Source organism: Lutra lutra, chromosome 3 (genome assembly GCF_902655055.1).
Source record: "Lutra lutra chromosome 3, mLutLut1.2, whole genome shotgun sequence".
Taxonomy (NCBI): Eukaryota; Metazoa; Chordata; class Mammalia; order Carnivora; family Mustelidae; genus Lutra; species Lutra lutra.
The window spans coordinates 91,260,747-91,281,427 of record NC_062280.1 but is presented as its reverse complement, the minus strand read 5'-3'; the positions used below and the strand labels follow the sequence as shown (position 1 = coordinate 91,281,427).

General features: G+C 34.2%; 1 protein-coding gene across 1 annotated transcript in view; it reads right to left on the bottom strand.

Annotated features, from left to right (window-relative positions):
* Nucleotides 1–20,681, bottom strand: part of LRP1B (LDL receptor related protein 1B) — a 1,982,574-nt gene that overhangs the window by 351,547 nt on the left and 1,610,346 nt on the right. The window contains 2 exon segments of the mRNA XM_047722477.1: nt 2,495–2,699; nt 5,945–6,134. Coding sequence (XP_047578433.1) covers nt 2,495–2,699; nt 5,945–6,134 — 395 coding nt within the window.

Sequence of the window (20,681 nt, the reverse complement as noted above, 5' to 3'; positions counted from 1 at the left end):
TTATTTTATTAAAAAGCATTTAATTTATTTAAGCTAAGGAAAAAAAAATACCCATTTCTCCCACTCCCACCACCTCTTTTAACTACCAATGTGTTCTCTGGATCTATGAGCTGTTCATTTACTTGTTTGCTTTTTATGATTCTACATCTAAAGGAGGTCATAAGATATTTGTCTTTTTCTAACTTATTTCACTTAGAATGCCTCAAGGTCTACCCACATTGTCACAAATGGCAAAATATAATTCTTTTTTATGGTTGAATAATATCCCATTATATAAATATACTATATTTTCTTTATTCATTTGGCTATTGATGGACACATGGATTTCTTCTACATTTCAGTTATCATATATAATGCTGCAATCATCAGAAGACTGGATATATCTTTTCAAATGTTTATTTTTGTTTTCTTGGTTTACTTAGAAGTGGAATGGCTGGATTATATGGTATTTCTGTTTTTAATTTTTTGAGAAATTCCTTACTGTTTTCCATAGTAGTGAAAATTTTTTGAGAAACTTCCATACTGTTTTCCATAGTGGTGAAAATTTACATTGTCACCATCAGCCCATAGTGCTCCCTTTTCTCTACATCCTTGCCAACACTCATTTCTTATCCTTTTGATGCTAGCCATTCTAAAAGGTAAAAGGTGATACCTCATTTTTAAAAGATTTAATTAATTTATTTATTTATTTAGATCTTAAGAGAGAGAGCACAAGCAAGGGCGGCAGAGAGAAGCAGGGTCCTCACTGAGCAGGGAGTCCAATGTGGTTCTCAATCCAGGACCTGGGGGTCATGACCTGAGCCAAAGGCAGATGCTTAACTGACTGAGCCACCCAGGCACCCTGATCATTGTGCTTTTGATTTATATTTCCCTGATGAATAATGTTGAGCATCCTTTCATGTGTCTGTTGATGATCTGAAAAAATGTTCATTCCATTCTTCTGCCCATTTTTAAATCAGACTGTTTTGGGGTTTTTGGGGGGTGGGATTGGGTTTTTTTGTTGTTGGTGGTGGTGGTGGGTTGTGGGTTTTTTTTTGTTTTTGTTTTTTTCTGTTGAGTTGTGTGAGTTCTTTGTATATTTTGTTTATTACCTCACATGGCTTTTAATTAGAAAAGATAGACCAAGATTTTCATCACAGTTATTGCCTTTAACACAAACTAAACTCATCGGGTATTAGCTCATTATTTCCATATTCCTTAAGCACTCAACTGTCCTGTAATAGTACTACTCAAGGTAGTCACTCCATAATAAGATGAGGTACCTGTGCTAAAATGTAAATCAATGTATTTCTTCAAGAATTCTCTATCTCTCTCTGTTTCTGTCACACACACATATGCATATCAATATCTATGTGTAAAGATATGGACATATACATAGATGTGTAAATATAATTAGTTGCCTAGGGATAATTATCTATTTCTATAACTATAATATATAAATATACAATGCATATTTATATACACATACACATAATATATAGGTGTATATATATATATAAATATATTTGTAGGCATATATTCAATTGAATTAAATAGTATGCTTAATGATATAGACTAGGCATTAACAAATTAGGGACTGCTAGTTGATTGCCTGTTTCTGTAAATCAAATTTTACTGAAATACTGTCATACCCATTCATTTACGTATTCCCTGTGTCTGCTTTTAGCACTATAAGGTATTGCAGGTGTGATAGAGACAATATGGCCCATAAAGCTTCAAAGACTTACTATGTGGCCCTTTACGAAATGCAGTGGAGGAGTGAAGAGCCTCAGGATCACTTTGTCCTTCAGGCATGCACTGGGCTGGTGGTGCAAGGGCAAAGATTTCCCCAGTTGCGTTACCACCCAGATCTTAATCTCCTGATCTCTGAACTTTCCCAGTTGCTAAGGACTGATGTTCTCATAGGATAAGTGGGCATACAGGACTTTTATTATTCTATAGGCCCTAAATACCTGCTGTAAGGGTTCTACAGGGGCAGCATAAAGACTGTTGCATTAACATTTTATGAGGAGCCCAGAGAAAAGAGAATATGCATGACCCTGAAAAAATTCCCATTCTTCTCTCTTCAAAGCTTTTTAGGATGCTTTGCGAACCCAAACACAGACAGAGGCTTATTTTCTTCTTTTCCAATGTTCTTTTATCCCAGGGCAGCAAGTCTGTTTCATTTCACATTTTAAAAAATATAAATAACAATGAAACTTATGCAAATCACTCTAACAATTCCAGTTCAACTAATAGTTAGGAAAAACTCAGTTACTGTTTCTCCAGAATAAAGTCTGTAAGAGTTAGACTATCTCTATGGTACCGAATGCACTTGAACAAGTTTTTCAAAATATTATCCTGTTTTCTTTTACACTTTATATTCAATTGGATTGGTTCAAACAATTACATATTTTGAAATCCCTTTATATACATATTTTAGACAAGTACAAAGCATATTTTTTAAAAGTACGATTGTTTAAATCTATAATCAAGAAATTCTCAGTTAACTTACATGTCTCTGGGATCCATCATATTCACATCTTTCAATTTTTCCCAGGCTGCCATCCGAGAAATATAGCTTCTCTGCACGGTGGTCAATAGTGAGACCATTTGGAGTGAGTATGTCTGTACTGACCACCACTTGAGCATTTTTCCCAGTCAGGGTAGATCTCATGATACTTGGATGCTGTTCATTCCAGTTGGTCCAAAACATTAAACTAATTAAAATGAAAATTATGATAATAAATTAAAGTTTTCATTAACAACAGAAACAGTAGAAACATGGCTATGTCAAGCTTCGAAAAGAAAAAAGTAAATTTATTTGTCTCATATTCGATGACCCTGAAGGAAGTCTAGGTAATAAGTGGAGATATGTATATTCTATATGCATGTATCTTTTTCTCAGTTCCTTAAATAAAACCTAGAAACAATTTCTGAAAAACAATTGTTTTGTACATTCTCTCAAATAACTTAATTGAGTCAATTTGATGTATAGTGAGAATTTATTTTAATCATGGATGAAACAGTTATCTCTTTCTTTAATTGGCAAATATCTAAATCTCCTTCTCTTTCCTGGTTTGCTTTTCAAATTCTGCATTCTCCTTTGCATATGTTTTAGAGAAATACAATTAATAAACTCCTATATTTCTTTAATTTCTTTTTTTCTCTCTTTGTCAGTTTGATATTTTTATAAATGACAATGTTGCCTTTGGAATTCCAAGGTTACCCTCAACTCCCTATAAATATTATCTGTTACATACAGATTTTATGGAATGCTTTAAAACAGTGTTTGTTAACCTGTTCTTTGGGGAAGACTTTACAAGTCACTGGAAAAATAGAGCCTGTAGAGTTCCAGTTTCTAATCCCCATTTTTACCAAAACAACTCTTCTTTCTCTTCTTTTATCTATAGGACTGTCCCTAAGAGTTTACTTGAAGACTGGTTGTTGCTGCTTAGAATGTAACAAGGGAAGGAAGGGAACAGGGAAGGAAGGAAGGAAGGAAGGAAGGTAGGAAGGAAGGAGGAAAAAAGGAGGAAGGGAAGAATGGAGGAAGAGAGAGAGGCTGACAGGCAGGCTATTCTACATATTTGAAAAAAATGCTTAATATATGTTGACAAAGAGATTATTTGAAATAATATTTCATATTTACAGCAAGATTATATATACCATTCCTATGTATAATCATTTAAAGTTCATATAAAATTATAACCAACATTTATAACTGAACAATATTCAAGTCACAACAAAAATCTTCCTATTTGCTAGTTTAAAATATAACCCCCACCAAGAAAAGCTGGGTCAACTATGCTCTTTGTTAAAATGTTTCATAGCCTTTCATCTGTCCTATGGAACATGAAAGTTTTCTGAGTGAGCAAGTGTCAAAAATATGTTGTCCTCTAAATGAGTAAATTTGCAAAAACAAATGGCATTCCAGTTTCTTAAACGACACAGTAGTTTTATCCATTCACTCTGACTTTTCAAAGAAAAATAGTTAAAACATTTTAGAAGTTATCCATGTAATACAAAGTATTAAGCGCACTTACCTGCCGTATTTTCCTCAATTATTGGTTTTAGAATAACAGAATTTCTGAAGGTATTAATATTCTTTTAATTTCACCTTTCATTTCATAAATAAGAAAATGGAAGTCAGAGAGCTTGAGTAATTAAAATTATAGTAACTGGGGGCACCTGGGTGGCTCAGGTGGGTTAAAGCCTCTGCCTTCAGCTCAGGTCATGATCCCAGGGTCCTGGAATCGAGCCTCACATGAGCTCTTTGCTCAGCAGGGAGCCTGCTTCCCTTCCTCTCTCTGGGCATGCCTCTCTGCCTACTTATGATCTCTGTCCGTCAAGTAAATAAATAAAATCTTTAAAAAGAATAAAAATAAAATAAAATTATAGTAACTAAACCAAGTTTTGAACTCAAATGGTTTTTTACCTAGAATTTAAAATTTTATTTTAAAATTTCTGTTAACCAACTGACATGTGTTTTCAAAAGTGATTTGAATGTGTCATTGATACACATAGTAAAAAAAAATACTTTAAATTTTAGTTACATGTAATTTTCAGTTAAAACATTTCAGTGTGTTTAATTCTAATTTACAGTTCACTATATGTAAGATGAAGTGTAATTTTAGCTTATGTAATACATATTATAGGATAAAGCACTTATCAGTTAAAAGTAACCATATATAATATTATCAATTATCACCCTTAGGTTTATTTCAAAATTGTCATAGAAATTCCTTTGATTAACTGCAGAACACTTATTATTGTCCTCGGATTCTCCTGGTGAACCTTCAAGATCAATGCACTTGATTCAACAACAAGCTGTAATGTGGTAGGTCTGTGGTATGAGAGGAACCAGCTCTGCCCCAGGCATCTGAGGGCCTGTGTCCATCTGAGCTAGGTCAACAGAGCTGTGTGAGGAATCAATTTTCTCTCAACCTTGAGTCTTCGCTTATGAGATGGAGGTGTTAACTGAATTAAATATAATCTCATTTCTAGCTCTTAAGAGTGTCTAGATTTAGTTAGTCATACACTGACTAATTTACACACACTCCTTAAGTGGTCAGGGTCAGCGTTTATCAATATATTTTTTTAATTCTTTATTTTTTCTTTGCCACATCTAAAAAGAGTTCTTCTCTTTCTATGTGGTAAAAGCCAGATTTGTCTGATTGTTGTTTATTTGATTAATTTAAGAACAAAAGGACTTTCCAGTGGTTAACAAATATTCTTATCATATTATATGGAAGTGGAACTTCATAAATATCTTTTTTTCTGCCTAACCCAAGCTTCATTATCTTTTTTTCATACAATTGCTTCCTTATGGCATCCACACCAAACATGAATATTTTTCTAATTTTTTTTTATTACTCTATAGCCTGAGCTCCATACTCCATACTCCATAGCCTGAGCATTTCTTCTTGTCACAAACTCTTTGTAAGTATTATTATAAATGCCTGCACAATACATCTTCAAACATATGTGGACAATTTAGACTATTGTCAAGTTTTTTGAAAATATAGCTTTACACAAAGAGTTATTGTTTTCTCTGTATTTCAACTGGAGAGATTCCCAGTTGCTAAAATTACTTAATTAGATTATAGAAATGTCTCTTGGTTTTCAATACATGCTAACAGTTTTCTTCAGATTTATCATTTCAATCAGCTATGCATTAATGTCTTCTTCTTATACCTTTTCCAGCATGGTATTGTTTCTATTTTCCCTTTCATCATTTAAATTTGCTTTTGCTGGAATTCTCACAGAGTTGATACCTTGCATTTCACAAGTCTGGATTCTAAGTATTCACATTTATAATGCTCGTTTAAAAAAATAGTTTTATGAATCAGGAAAGGAGAACTTCAAAGAACACCTGCGCCTTAAGAGGTAATTCTTGTTAAAATAACATAACTTTGATAACATTTGACTTCTAATGAAGAAATAATAATTCACTGTTTCTTACTTTTGGCATTCATCCAGGGCTAGCACATGTGGGTGGTCATCCTCTGACATGGTAATTACTGCTTCCCTGTCAAATGCTCCTGGCCGCGTCTGGTCCACTGTGTGTCTGGTGATGGATGAGGTAGTGGAGCTGGTCCAGTACAGTGTATCCCAAGCCCTGTGATAGGCAAGTCCTTCAACAGAACCCACATCTGATGGGAGAAAGAAAATAATAAATTTACACTTTTATCTACAAAAGACAGTTTCTGGACAGAAAAGACATTTAAGATACATTCATATATCTACATGTTATTTTAGCAATAATTTCTTCACAAATTCTCTGGAATAAAAACATAATAATTTTGATGCCTTCAATTGATAGCTGATTATACACAGCAAAACTGAGTTATGAACTGGTATATTTGTCACAAGAGCAATTTTTGCAAAATCATGTTATTAAAGTCTGAATCGTCCCACCACCCCCTCAAGAAAAAAGCCCTCAATTAAGGAATTGATTTTTATTTAAGAAAAGGTGTCTCTTTTGTTCATGTCTTAATCATTAATTTTCAAAAAGTATCTACTGTGCAATAATTTACAGATGCTTTTGAAAATCATATGTTGAGGTTCCCACTGAGGTATAATCATAATGAATTTTATCCTGATACTATATCTGAGGATGTCAAGGAAAAGTAAACACATCAAAAACTACGACAGTATTGAAAAGCCAAGTCCAAAACCACACTTCCGTTAAACAATGGTAGAGAATGTTTTATTTTATTTTATTATTTTTTTTAATTTTTTTTCTTTTAAAGATTTTTAATTTATTTATTTGACAGAGAGAGATCACAAGCAGGCAGAGAGGCAGGCAGAGAGAGAGGAGGAAGCAGGCTCCCTGCTGAGCAGAAAACCCGATGTGGGGCTATATCCCAGGACTCTGAGATCATGACCTGAGCCGAAGGCAGCGGCTTAACCCACTGAGCCACCCAGGCGCCCCGAGAATGTTTTAATAAGTTAATGTAGAAAGTTCTTTGATTCTATTCAACTAATATGATATAAAAGTAAAAGAAAATGAAATTAATTACCAGCTAACGTATACTTTAAGTGTTGTCAGAAAAGATAAATGGTAGTACACAGACTCCAGTACATAAAAGTGACAATGTGAAAAAGAGTAATTATTTCTTAAATTGTGTTCCCAATTACTAGGATAATACAAGATAGCTGTGTTATTTTTCAGAGGTGTTTTGAGTACCTTTTTTAGTATAACCAAATTATTATAGTTTTTCCTTTGTGTTGTCTGTTTTCCTCAGAGTTATTACTCTTAGCATGTTTAATTTCAGGAAGGATATATATAGCTCTGGCAGTCATGCTAAGAAATTAACATAACAAGCAGAGCTTTTCAAATGTATTTCTCTCAAGGAATCTCTAAAGGGAATTATTCAGCTCTTCTAAAGTTAGGTATATAGAGAGGGTTATTTTCAGGTTTAAGATGGGTAAATATTTAGTTTGATGGTTAACAGAACTTAGTGACAGTGCAAAACAATATTAAAGTCTTTTGAACTGGATATCTTTAATGTGATTAAGTTTTGTCAGTTTTTTTCTATACACAACAGAGAAAAATCCACTAACAATGCAGTTATTAGCTACCATCTATTGGGCACTGTCTTTCTGCTAGGAATGGTACTATTTTGCATGCAATACTTTATCTGTAAAGCTTTGCGGTGATACTTGTTTTACTGCTCTTCTTTTCCTAAAAAGGAAACTGAAACCCACGGTCAAAGGACTGATAGAGTTAAAGAACGATTTTAGGTTAATCTGCTTCCAAAAGCCTATATTCTTTGGCACTACCATTTAGAGATGGGTTTATAGCCCCTATCACCAATTCTTCAATCTACACAAAGCTAGAATCAAACAAATGACTCATTAGTTTCATCTTGTATGACTCTACATGAATTGTATAACCAGTAATTTGCTGTGAGTGGCCTCCTCTCACATTCAACAAAACAATTTATAAGAAATTCATGTGGGTGATTAGTATGGAAACTTAGACCAGAGATGATGGGAAAAAATTATTAAACACAATCACAATAAAATCTGTAAAACTCTTTTTATGTGGATCATATTGTTTTCTTACTTGAGGTGAGTAGGTGGAGATTGAAAATGGTTAAAGGTATTTCAATTATTAATTAAAAAAAAAATCATCCCTTCCACTGTATTTTTTGCACTTTCATACCATGTTAGAAATGAAGTTTACTCTATTAGTAGTGTAAACAGCATTATGCTCTTTCACTATTCACAAACAGAGAAATGGCGTAGCTGTGAAAAAATTCATGTAGATCACAATCATTCATCTACCCTTATTCTGAATTTTCCGCCTCTTTTGACAGATCTTCATGGCCACATTTTCCCTGCCACATCAGGAAAAAACACTTGTTATCACCACTGAGATGAAAGCAGACTCTCCTTTACCATGGCTGACATAGGTCTAGGTTTACTAGATTACATAATACACCTCATTGTCCAGGTGCAACCTCTTTTGCTTTATTTTTGTAATAAATGACAACCTGACTGTATACTTAATCATAATCTGGTGCTACACTTTAAAGTATTTCAGTAATATACTTTTTCTCAAAAAGATATCTAATTCTTTATATAAATTGCACTTGTTATTAATGAATAGCTAATTAAAGACATGTAAAGTTAAAAATCATTTGAAAAATATTTTAGTTGAGATAACATTAAGACATTCATATCATTTTTATGATTATTTCACACAATGTCAGATTGTGTGTGTGGGTGGGTGTGTGTGTGTGTGTGTGTTCAAACATTAAGGTTCCTGAATCAGTTGAACAGGTAAAATAAGAACTTTTGAGTTATTGGTCCTGGGAGATAATTATGTAGTTTGAAAATTAAAGTAAAATGCTTATCTATCCAGTCAACCAATCCTAAAATATTAAACAGAATTAAACATCCTTTTGAATTCAAGAATGTAAAATGGACATAATTTAAATAAATAAATAAAATAAATGTGTTATTTTTTTCAACTCCATACTTTTTACCTCAGCAAAATAATTATATTGAAAGTGTGATGCATAACCAAGTAAAAATACTACAACTTCATTCCATGCACTTATTTAAAAAAAAAAAAAGAGAGAGAGAGAGGTCCCTTCCCTCCATCCTCCTTTGAACTGGGAATTAGGTTTGGTTAAGCATGAATGAGGTCCTGAAGTGTTTTTGTGGAGGTAAGAAAAGGAGGTCAGCTCATTAAAAAATACAAGGCAGGCAAATAACTCAGAACCATGGCTCTAGTTAATTTCCTAGATTCTAATTTCCACAGAACTGGACAAGGAAATTGATCCTACCAGCCTGGCACACTGACACGAACAACAACTCAGACAGCTACCCAGAGGACTTCCTAGAGAGAACACCCTTCATCTCAATACCACTGAAAAAGGTACAACAGCTCCTTCTTGTCTTTACAATGTTCCAGAGAAGAGCTTACAAAATGGGAAAGGCAATGAAGATGTTCTTGGGAAGGAGCTACAAGTACAAAACATGGTCATTCACCTGGCTGGAACAGCAGTCACATATTAAATCCTACAGCAAAATTAACAGGATATTTTCTATAACTTCAAAGCATCATAATGGCCTCTCCTCTCGAAAGTATCCTATTTTCTTACTCATTGGTTTATTTACTAAAGCAATGAAGTTATCAGAAGGTTTGTTGTTTAAAACTATATGAATAGTATAAAGCATCCTAATTTTGTCTGTAGGATCTAAAGACAGGGAGGCAGGCTCAATTTTCAACCCAGGTACTAATGAGGGTATACAAATGGTTGATAAAACATAAAACATGTTTGATATTTTCAGCCATCACAGAAATGGAAATCAAAGTCATATATCACATCCATTATGATGACTATAATTTAAAAAGATAATAAGTTTCAGCAAAGAAGTGGAACACTCACATATTGCTGGTGGGAACATAAAATAGTGCAACTGTTTTAGAAAAGAGTCTGGCAGTTTTTCAAAATTTTAAATATATAATTACCACTTGACAAAGCAAGTCCACTGGTAGGTCCATACCCTAGATAAATGAAAATGTATATCCACATGGATATACATGTTCGTTGAAGTTTTATTCATAATAGCCAAAAGCAGAAATAGCTCAAATATCAACCAGCTGGTGAATGGATGAATGTATTGTGGTACATCTATACAATGGAATATGTTTTAGTCGTAAAAAAGAATGAAGTACTGATAATAAGCTAAAACATGGATGAACCACAAAAATGGTGTACTAAGTGAAAGAAGCCAGTCACATTAGACTACTTATTCTATAATTTCCTTTACAAGAAATCTTTAAAGGCATAAAATAGATTAGTGGTTGTCTGGTTAGGGAGCCAGAGGTGGGAGAATAAAAAAGTAACAGAACTGGTATGAGCTTTTCTGGGGGGGTGAGGTGAGGAAAATATTGTCAAATTAATGACCATTATGGTTACACAACTATGAAAATACTAACAGACACTTTAAATGGGCAAAATGGTCTATGAATGATCAAAGTAAACCTGGTGCTCTTTTGAAGGAAATGTACGAAATAATATGAGTACAAGCATCAATAAATGGGGTACAATTTAAGTTCTAATTTGATAAGTACTTATATTTATATTATGAGTCTAGCCACAGGGTTGCTGGACACAGTGTACATGTCAGTGGACAAAAAGGATATGATTTAATTGTTATCCAGTGAGGATACTGTAGGAAATTAAAATTCCTGCTAATTTCTCTTGAGTCTACCTTACCAAAATGCTTTACAAATGACTAACAGCGTGGGTTATTTTCTCTTTTCTAACTATTCAATTGGAGAACTGATTTTAATAGATTTTAATGTAGATCACTTACTATAAATTAGACTACCACCTTCTGGTTTGAAGACATTTTTTATTTCCACATTGATGAATACAATAAAATGACTAAAATATCTTTCAGATATAGGCTTTCATTTTTATTTCCTCAGATTATGTAAGGCCATTAACAAATCACATACCAAGACTGATAAGTACTGGTAGAGGGTACTCGCCAGGGTATGATCTGTAATTTTTTACATTCATTCAGATTGGGGATGGCCCACCATAGGCTGCCAAATATTTGGAATGTCAACCCTGATCACACCTAAACTATAGCAATAGATTTTTATCTGTACACTTTGCCCTGAATCTTTATATTCTTATATTCTTAAGAGCTGAAATTTTTTTTTACTAGTCTAACTTACCAAAAGCTAAAAAAAAAAAAAAAAAAAAAAAAAAAAATCAAAAGCTATATAATAGTCTACAGATTGAAAGAAGGGACAATTACACTGAAAAAAAAATGTATATAATTTTTGTGACTAAATACCTGGAAAACAAAGGAATTGCTGAAAAACTATTAAGAGTTCAGTAATATGGCAAGTGTTAAATAAATAAACAAAATTAACAGCCTATTATGTACAAAAATAACTAGTAGATATATAATAGAAAGAAGATGCCAATCCAACTAGCTATTTATGCTGTGGTTCCAGTCAATGAACATACAACCTATACAACTGCTCGTGCTTGACCACCTGAATCTGACCCTTCTTATGCCCAAGTATTGCAATAAAGTTATCCTTCAAGAATGTGGATATTGAACCTCAGGCCCTCATCCCTCTTGAGACAACCCACTCAAAGAGTTTGAATGGGTAATTGCTTTATATTACTCTTTTGTCCTCATTATCCTATTTAACTAAAACACTTTTTTCTTTCCAAAAGCAAACTTCTTCACAGTCAAGCAATCTATCTTTAACAAAGACAAGCATTCACTATTATCCCAAAAGTGGTTTTAATTCCCTGAAACCAGAGTACCTCAAATATTTCCAAGTTAGAAGACAGTCTTTGCTTTACATTGCACAACAAACAGGACTATTACTTAGGTTTGCCAGAAAAAAGGAACAATTTGCCCTAAGGGAGTATTGAAGCAAATTGAAACAGCTTGAAGCTTTTAGGTGACAGTGGTTTTTTTGTTTAGTTTTGTTTTGTTTTTCTCTTAATCTTACTTGTGAGTGTGTGTGTGTGTGTGTGTGTGTGTGTGTTTTCAGCTTTAAAACCTTTAAAGATCCTAGTTTCTGCCTGAACTTACGACTCAGCTGAAAATTTTATAAATTCAGCTGTTTCAACAAATGTCTTTATCTTATTTCACCACTAATGGAAGCAAAGAAATATAAGCCATGAAAAAATTGAGCATATGGTTAATTACAGTTGTGTCGTTCCTTCAGGAGTAACTGGAGATAAGCCCTGACTCAAGTAAGATCAAAATAACATTGGAATGCCTAGGGCTTCCAGGAAAAACATAGACTCCAAGGTTTCTAAAACACTCAAGTATGTCATACTTCACCCTCCAGGGAAAGGCTGGGACACCTTCTACATACAGGCTTTCTTTGAGAAATATAATTAGTGAGTCACTTGAAACCCATCCTCATTTTCTTTGTGAGACTGCAGTAAATCCTCAGGCCAAAGTCATGAACTGAAATATTCTTGAGAAGCAGGTGTTTTTGCCCATTTTCAGGTGTCTGGATAAAATTAAACATTTTCCTCAGTTCATACAATACAAAATGATCTCAACAGCAATTCCTTTATAAACAGAACAGACAATAATTTCTTAGTATCCTATACAGAAAGGGAAGGCCTTCTTATCCAGACTACACCCCAGCTTCTCAAGCTCCATCATTTAGATTCCTGTTCCCTTGATGTAAGGCCACCTATTCATTGCTTAAATATGTTTTGTAAATAATATCCTCCAGAGAATAATTTGCTAATTTATAAGTGATTAATGTTTTACTATGTTTTATTTTATTCTATCATTTTTTTTTTTTTTTTTAAAGATTTTATTTATTTATTTGACAGAGAGAGATCACAAGCAGGCAGAGAGGCAGGCAGAGAGAGAGGAGGAAGCAGGCTCCCTGTTGAGCAGAGAGCCCGATGCGGGGCTCAATCCCAGGACCCTGAGATCATGACCTGAGCCGAAGGCAGCGGCTTAACCCACTGAGCCACCCAGGCGCCCCTTATTCTATCATTTTTAAGGGTCCATAAAGTACGGTCATTTTTTTATGCAGAAGAAAAATGAGAAACAACTTCAGATTCCTCAAAAAATTAAAAATAGAGCTACCCAATGACCTGCAATTGCACTACTGGGTATTTACCCCACAGATACAGATGTAGTGAAAAGAAGGGCCATCTGTACTTCAATGTTCATAGCAGCAATTTCCACAATCACCAAACTGTGGAAAGAGCCAAGATGCCCTTCAAAAGACAAATGGATAAGAATATGTGGTTCATATATACAACAGAATATTACTCAGCCATCAGAAAGGATGAATAACCATATTTTGTATCAACATGGATGGGACTGGAGGAGATTATGCTGACTGAAATAAGTCTAGCAGAGAAAGTCAATTATCATATGCTTTCACTTACTTGTGGAACATAAGGAATAACATGGAGGATATTAGGAGAAGCAAAGGAAAAGTGAATCGGGGTAAACTGGACAGGGAGACAAACCATGAACAACTGTGGACTCAGAGAAACAAACTGAGGGTTTTAGAGGGGAGGGAAGTGAGAGAATGGGTAAAAGCCTGGTGGCAGGTATTAAGGAGGGCATATATTGCATGGAGCACTGGGAGTGGTACATAAACAATGAATATTGGAACACTGAAAAAATACAATAAAATAAATTAAAAAAAAAAAACTTCAAAAACACAGTCTTGAGAAAGGAGTAGAAATGACGGCTTTGGGTACCTATATATAGTACAAGTATACATGGTCCTTAACAGAAATGTAGCATTATATCCAGCTTGTGAGATGTTTCTTAGTGATAAATTATTACTTTCATGAAAAGTGTATGCTGTACATGTCAATTATACATTTTTAGTTAGATAATAAATGTGGTACATAGAATTAATTGGACAGAATATATACATGTAGCTTCTGGTAATCTTAGGGCCTTTTAAACTGAATTCAGTCAAGAGCAATTATGATGTTGATTGCTGCATCAGAAGCATAGCACCTTATTTAGCCATTACTGTACGTATTTCTCCTCCTTCTCCTTTCCTTCCTCCTCCTCCTCTTTCTCTTCTTTTACTTTTTCCTCCTCCGCTCCCCCTCCTCTGTCTCTTCCTCCTTCATTTCTTTTTCCTTCTTTCAGCTGTGCCTTTCCTTCTTCAGATATCTGATCTAACATTACTGAAAACCATACTTATTCTACATCACTTTGCCCCTGATTCAGAGTCTCACTTCTTCAGTGTTCTCCCATGTTCCACAACCATTATCTCCCATGTTCCACAACCATTATCTCCTGCCTGATTCTGACTTCTATTTTTCATTTGCTTGTTTGTTTTTAAATAACCCTTTATTTGGTGATTTCAGACCCTGATTTCTCTCTGACTTGAATCAATGTCATTCTATGCCATTCTGATCCACAGCAAAATTATCTGTTTTGGCTTCTTTGCTCCCTCTTATTGATGGATTTCTGTGGAGTAGAGTGAAGCAGAGGAAATATTATTCCAGACACCCTTTTGTTGCTCTGCCAGCTCTTGGCTTTTTAACGCTATTGTATCAAGTGACTGGTCTTAAACATATGAGATTCAGTGCAAGCTAACTTTCCATATTCTGATGTTAAATTTGTTTCTTTACATAATGTATGTAAGTAACTTGATACAATATCTATGTTTTTAAGCTATATAGAAATAATAAAATTGAATAATAATTATTTTCTGAATCACTATAATACTTAGAACAAATATGTCTAAGTAATAAATGATATTTTTAATGGCTTTAGAAAATCAAGAATAACAGTAAATGATCTTGATTTTTAGATTCCAATTCCTTTTTCCTTTTAAGAGCTTTTCACAACTGGGTGGCTCAGTTGGTTAAGTGTCTGACTCTTGGTTTTGGTTCAGGTCATGATCTCATGGGTCCTTAGACTGAGCCCCACTTTGTATTGAGCCCCACCTCAGTCTCTGCACTCAGTAGGGAGTCTGCTTGAAGTTTCTCACCCTCTACCCCTCCTCCCCACTTGTATGCATATGCTCTCTCTCTCAAATAAATAAATCTTAAAAATTAAAAAAACTAAAAGCTTTTCTTATATAATAGTTTGTCCCCTTTGGAAAAAAAAATTGAGATAGTCATTTGTAATATTACAGAAGAACTAACCAAAGATATAAAGCAACATGTCTTTTTGAGGGGTTATCTTCAGTAGTAAGTGTCAAGTGAAATGCTTCATAGAATAATATGAATTTGAATACAAATCTGCCTTGAGATTTTAGAACTTTTGTTATCAGGAATCCAAGAAAAAATTATGAGATTAACAAGTTAAGATATCAATCTTTCAAAAATAGAAATTATCTAAAGATTTAAGTATTATAATTATAGATTTCATGAAGACATTAACAATTTGAGTATAAATTCATTTCCATTATCAAGCAAATAAACTTAAGAGATCAGTGTCATAATAATCCTCCCATTTCATCATTTTTTTAATTTATGGGGTGTCCCATTGTTACTGTATTAAAATAGATAGTATTCTTTGACAACAGGACAAAATTATATGGAAAAAATAAAATTGTGGAATCAATTAAATTAGGTACAAGATTTTGAAAGTGCTTTGTATTGATACTAAAATTCATCAGAAACATCCCGCTTAGCTTCCCACCAAACCTACAGATCCATTTCATTGTATCTTGTCCCTTCTCCTTAAGAGAAATGAATGTCTTCTTATAACAGGGAAATCCACTACTTGTGCTCTTTAGCAAGGGCAGTGGGCCTTTTTTATTCTCATCTCTTTTTACAACATAAAGACCTTGTATTTTACTGGATCAAATGATCTCTTATAATTACATTGAAACTACCCTTTTTAAGATAACCAGCAATTTCTCAATTGCTAAATCCAGTGCATATTTTTTTCATCTTATCTAGATACTTAAGAGTTGCTGACTGTCTTCCTTTTGAAACTCTTTCAAGCGTTGTTCTTTGCTTGTTTGTTCGACGTGTTCTTTCTTGTCCTCTCCTATCTCACTGGTTGTTTCCTTCCCAGCATCATCTCCTGGCAACCCTGTCACCTAGCCTCTAAAATATAAGTATTATCTAAGGTTTCATTTAAAGTCCTCTTCTCTTCAGCTCTGTCCCCTGTCTTACCTGATCTATTCCCAGAGAACTAAAGAGCATCTAGGTGTTTATGTCTTCTTTTTCTTTGCCTCTTGCTATTTGTGGTCTTTTTGTCTGTCACCACGTGAGAGTAAGAGCAGGATGCATGAGTGGCTTGTTCTCAGTTGTATCCCAACACTGAACAAAGTTCTAGGCACAGATAAAGCAAATGAAATTATCTGTGGAATAACTCAAAATGAATTTTTACTACATTAATCCATTGAAGGCAGAGTCTGCCTAATAATGTTTTAATTCTTAGATGCCCAAGATCTAATATACTGGAGAAACATGTACAGTAATAAGTAAGAGCATAAACTCTGGATTCAGATAATGGCTTTGAATCCCTGCACTATCACTCACCAGCTATACAACCATGGGCAATTCATTCAACTTTTTAAAATTTTCATTTCCTTATTTATAATGTAGGAACAGTAACAATACCAAATTCATAAGGCATTTGGCATGATGACATGAGTTAACATATGTAAAGTTTTAAAATAGTGCCAAGTACAAAGAGCTTAATATAAGTCAGCATTATTAATTATTATTATTATTATTATTGCATTGTTCTACACAAGGCTACAGCCAATTACGCTTAGCAACACTGATATTTTGTTGGATAAATTATTATCCCCATTTTCCACAAGTAGAATGGGAGAAATAACAATTGTTATAGGAGTGGGTTTCTGAACTCTAATACAGCACAATCTACATTTGAAAATACAATTCTCGGGGGCGCCTGGGTGGCTCAGTGGGTTAAGCCGCTGCCTTCGGCTCAGGTCATGATCCCAGGTCCTGGGTTCGAGCCCCACATGGGGCTTTCTGCTCAGCAGGGAGCCTGCTTCCTCCTCTCTCTCTGCCTGCCTCTCTGCTTACTTGTGATTTCTCTCTGTCAAATAAATAAATAAAATCTTAAAAAAAAAAAAAAATACAATTCTCGGGACGCCTGGGTGGCTCAGTTGGTTAAGCAGCTGCCTTCGGCTCAGGTCATGATCCCAGCGTCCTGGGATCGAGTCCCACATAGGGCTCCTTGCTTGGCGGGGAGCCTGCTTCTCCCTCTGCCTCTGCCTGCCACTCTGTCTGCCTGTGATCACTCGCTCTCCTCTCTCTCTGACAAATAAATAAAATCTTTAAAAAAAAAAAAGGAAGTAAAGACTGAATAAAAGTGAATATATTTTTTTAAAGATAGGCAGTTATGAAACAGGAAAATAGAGAAAAGCTATTCCAGATGACAGGGATTGTGGAACAAAGGTTTGATTCTCTATGGCCACATTTTTCAAAGAAAAAGGACAGAAATTATTACTGGAAATAGAAAGGAATGTAAGAGATGGATAAAAATATTTGATTGCTAGGAAATAATAGTGTTTTTGCATTCAATTCAATATGAAAAGATATTAAGAATTTTATTTAGAGATTATTCTTTAATATTTTACAAACTGTGATAAATTCAGAATACATTTGTTACATATAATACATTGATTACATAAAAATACTACACATTGTATGTGCACACAATATTTTCTTTTAAAGATTTATTTATTTCAGAGAGAGAGTATGTGCACAAGTGAGGGGAGAGGCAGAGGGAGAGAATCTCAAGGAGACTCCTTCCATCTCACAAGCATGAGATCATAACCTGAGCTGGAATCATGAGTCAGAAACTTAACCAACTGAGCCATGCAAGTATCTCCATGGACACAATATTGAAATATCATAATGTGAAAGAAAAAGCCAATTAAAAATATCAATAGGAAATACAAAGGCTCACCTTAGTAGATATCGCCCATTGAAATGTGTTTTAAATAAATAAAATTGACTTTATGCATGTTTATTTTTATTTTTTAAAAATATATTATTTATTTATTTATTTGAGAGAGAGAGACAGAGCACAGTATGTGGAGGGGCAGACAGAGAGAGAGAAGCAGATTCCCCACTGAGCAGAAAGCTGGATGCAGGGCTGGATCAATCCCAGGACCCTGAGATCATGACCTGAGCTGAAGGCAGATGCTTAATTGACTGAGCCACCCAGGCATCCCAGACCTTACACATGTTTAAATGGAGTGGAAGGTATATAATTGTAAACACATTTAACTAATGTTTAAAGCAAAATAATAATAACAGTGTTAAATTTCTTACAAATCCCAATTACAAGCAAGGAGAATTACTTATTGAATACTTAATTTATCCTCAGCATCATAAAGAAGGAAATACACAAAAAGGAGGGTTCTAGAATCTACTAGAAGAGAAACTTTTTTTCCACCACTAACATGCCATTAATTAAATGCCAAATAACATAGTGTAAATATTAAGAAGTACAAAACTTCAGGGTGGTACCTGTGATTTTTGGAACAATTTTATATCATCATATTTACTTTAGTCACACAAGCATTTTAATCAAAATGTCTTCAAATTTCTACTTACGTTTTAATGAAATCATTAAAAACGTCCTTAGTGACCTAAATTTATTTATCAGATCTTTTATTCACTAATTTTCAGCACTTCTCAACTGTTACGACTTTATCTACTCAATAGGAATCACACTCAACAATACCACTTCTGGGCTTCAACTTGGCTGTTATTCTCTCCCAACACTTACCTTCTTATTTGTTAGTGTTTTCATAACTGAACTTACTGTTCATTTGTACTCCAGTATTTGAGTATGAAATCTATTTTCTATCATGTAATTAATTACTATACTCAGTCTATGATATGTGGCCTACCAAAAATGAACAACATGGTCAACCATTTTAATGTCGTTACTACTAGCCTCAATTTTTATGTTTCTCTTTACCTTTCATTCCTCTAAAGCTATATCATTCTTCAATTTACTTCTTGTACTTCTCTTTAGAAAATGGAAGATTATTGAAGGAAGGGAGAGAATTATGGACCAAACTCATCTAGCAGAACTTTAGATTGGCCTTTTGCGCTCTGTGGGACACATCAGTGACATCTTGGTGAGTTATATGTCACCCTTCACCGTATCTCATTCTTTTTATTTCCTCCCATAATTCTCTCGTTGCTTGACTTTCATGATTATATACATTCTTATCTTTCTATATATATCTACTACTGCTCTCTCCTCCTATTTCCCATTAAGAGATCCCCAAGGCTCTTAGTGAATAGAAGAAATCTCATGACATGAGCTATAATCCCTATCCTATGACCCTGACAAAGACTTTCTCTTAGCCAGGATCCTCTGAACCCTCTCTGGACTAGCCCTCAACCTTGGCCTTTAAAAGCTATAGTCTTTCAACACAAATTATTTCATGCACTCCCTGTCCCCATGCTAAAAAATTAAACAAACGCTAACTTCTTTTCTAACAGCTTAAGGCAACATCCTTAGAATAACCCTAAACCCCCTTAAAGTGTCTGTTTGAGAAATTTCAAGGCTGTCAAAAGAATTTACTTTATATTCCAGCCAACACTTGCTGATAGGCCCTGACCATTCTTTCTTAGAGCATTTACTAAAAAGCACTTACAATGATGAATACTTCCACTGACCCTTTTAATATATATCTCCTACAACTCAAGAGTGTCATTCTCAAGGACCTGAAAGCTATTCCTTTGAAATGTAACCATCAGGTAAGATAAGGGCTATGCTCTCAGTCTCTGTGGGAGAATAGAATGGTAACTTTCATAATCACCAGCTACAGACACAGTTGGCCTAATGTAGTTTACAGTGACAAACTCTGAAATTTTTCATTTTCTTTCCACTGCTAATCCCAATCCTTATTCCATTAGTCTCCCTTTAAATCATGCAAACATCTCTGTACAAATCAGTTAATACTGGACTTTCCCATGTTACACAATAGTACATTACAGATTAAAACATGGCCTTACCACTTTAACTTATATCTGGCTGTGTTTACATTTGGTCTCCAAACACGTATTTTTAGTTCTATATTCTTCTATCTTCAGAATAAAATTTACGAGATTTAATTTTGCTTGCTAACTTTATAGAGTTTTTTTTTTCTTCTTAGTAGTAGTATTTGCCTCTCAAAAGAAACCTCTTTATTATAATTAAATAACTAGATAAACTGCTTATAGAAATAATTGAAGAGATGTCCTGAGGAACATGTCTGAAGGTAAATCAGACTTTATGCTTTTTCTTGTTGAGAAGAAGACCAGTTCTCTATGAGAGCTGAAATGCTTTGGAAAATAGAGTAGATTTTTTAGTGCTATGTAATTGGAGAGAAGAAAGTTATGAGGTAATAACTGGAGAGAGAAATTTGAGCAAGGAAACACTGAGATCTAATTAGAAATTTGCTATGTGTTGTTCAGTGAAAACCTGCTAGTACTTTTCTCTAAAATTTCACCATAATATCCATTGTTTATTTAGGTTTGTTAACTGGAAATCTTCCTGGTGTTATGGCCTCAAGGAGGATATAGGGCAAGAGTCTAAATATGTGCATGGGAAGCTTAGTATATCTGAATTATGGTTACAGATTTAGATCATGTTCTGTCACCATCTAAATTAAATACACTTAAAAAAGTGTGCCTGGGTGGCTCCATTGGTTAAGTGTCTGCCTTTGGCTCAGGTCATGATCCGAGGGT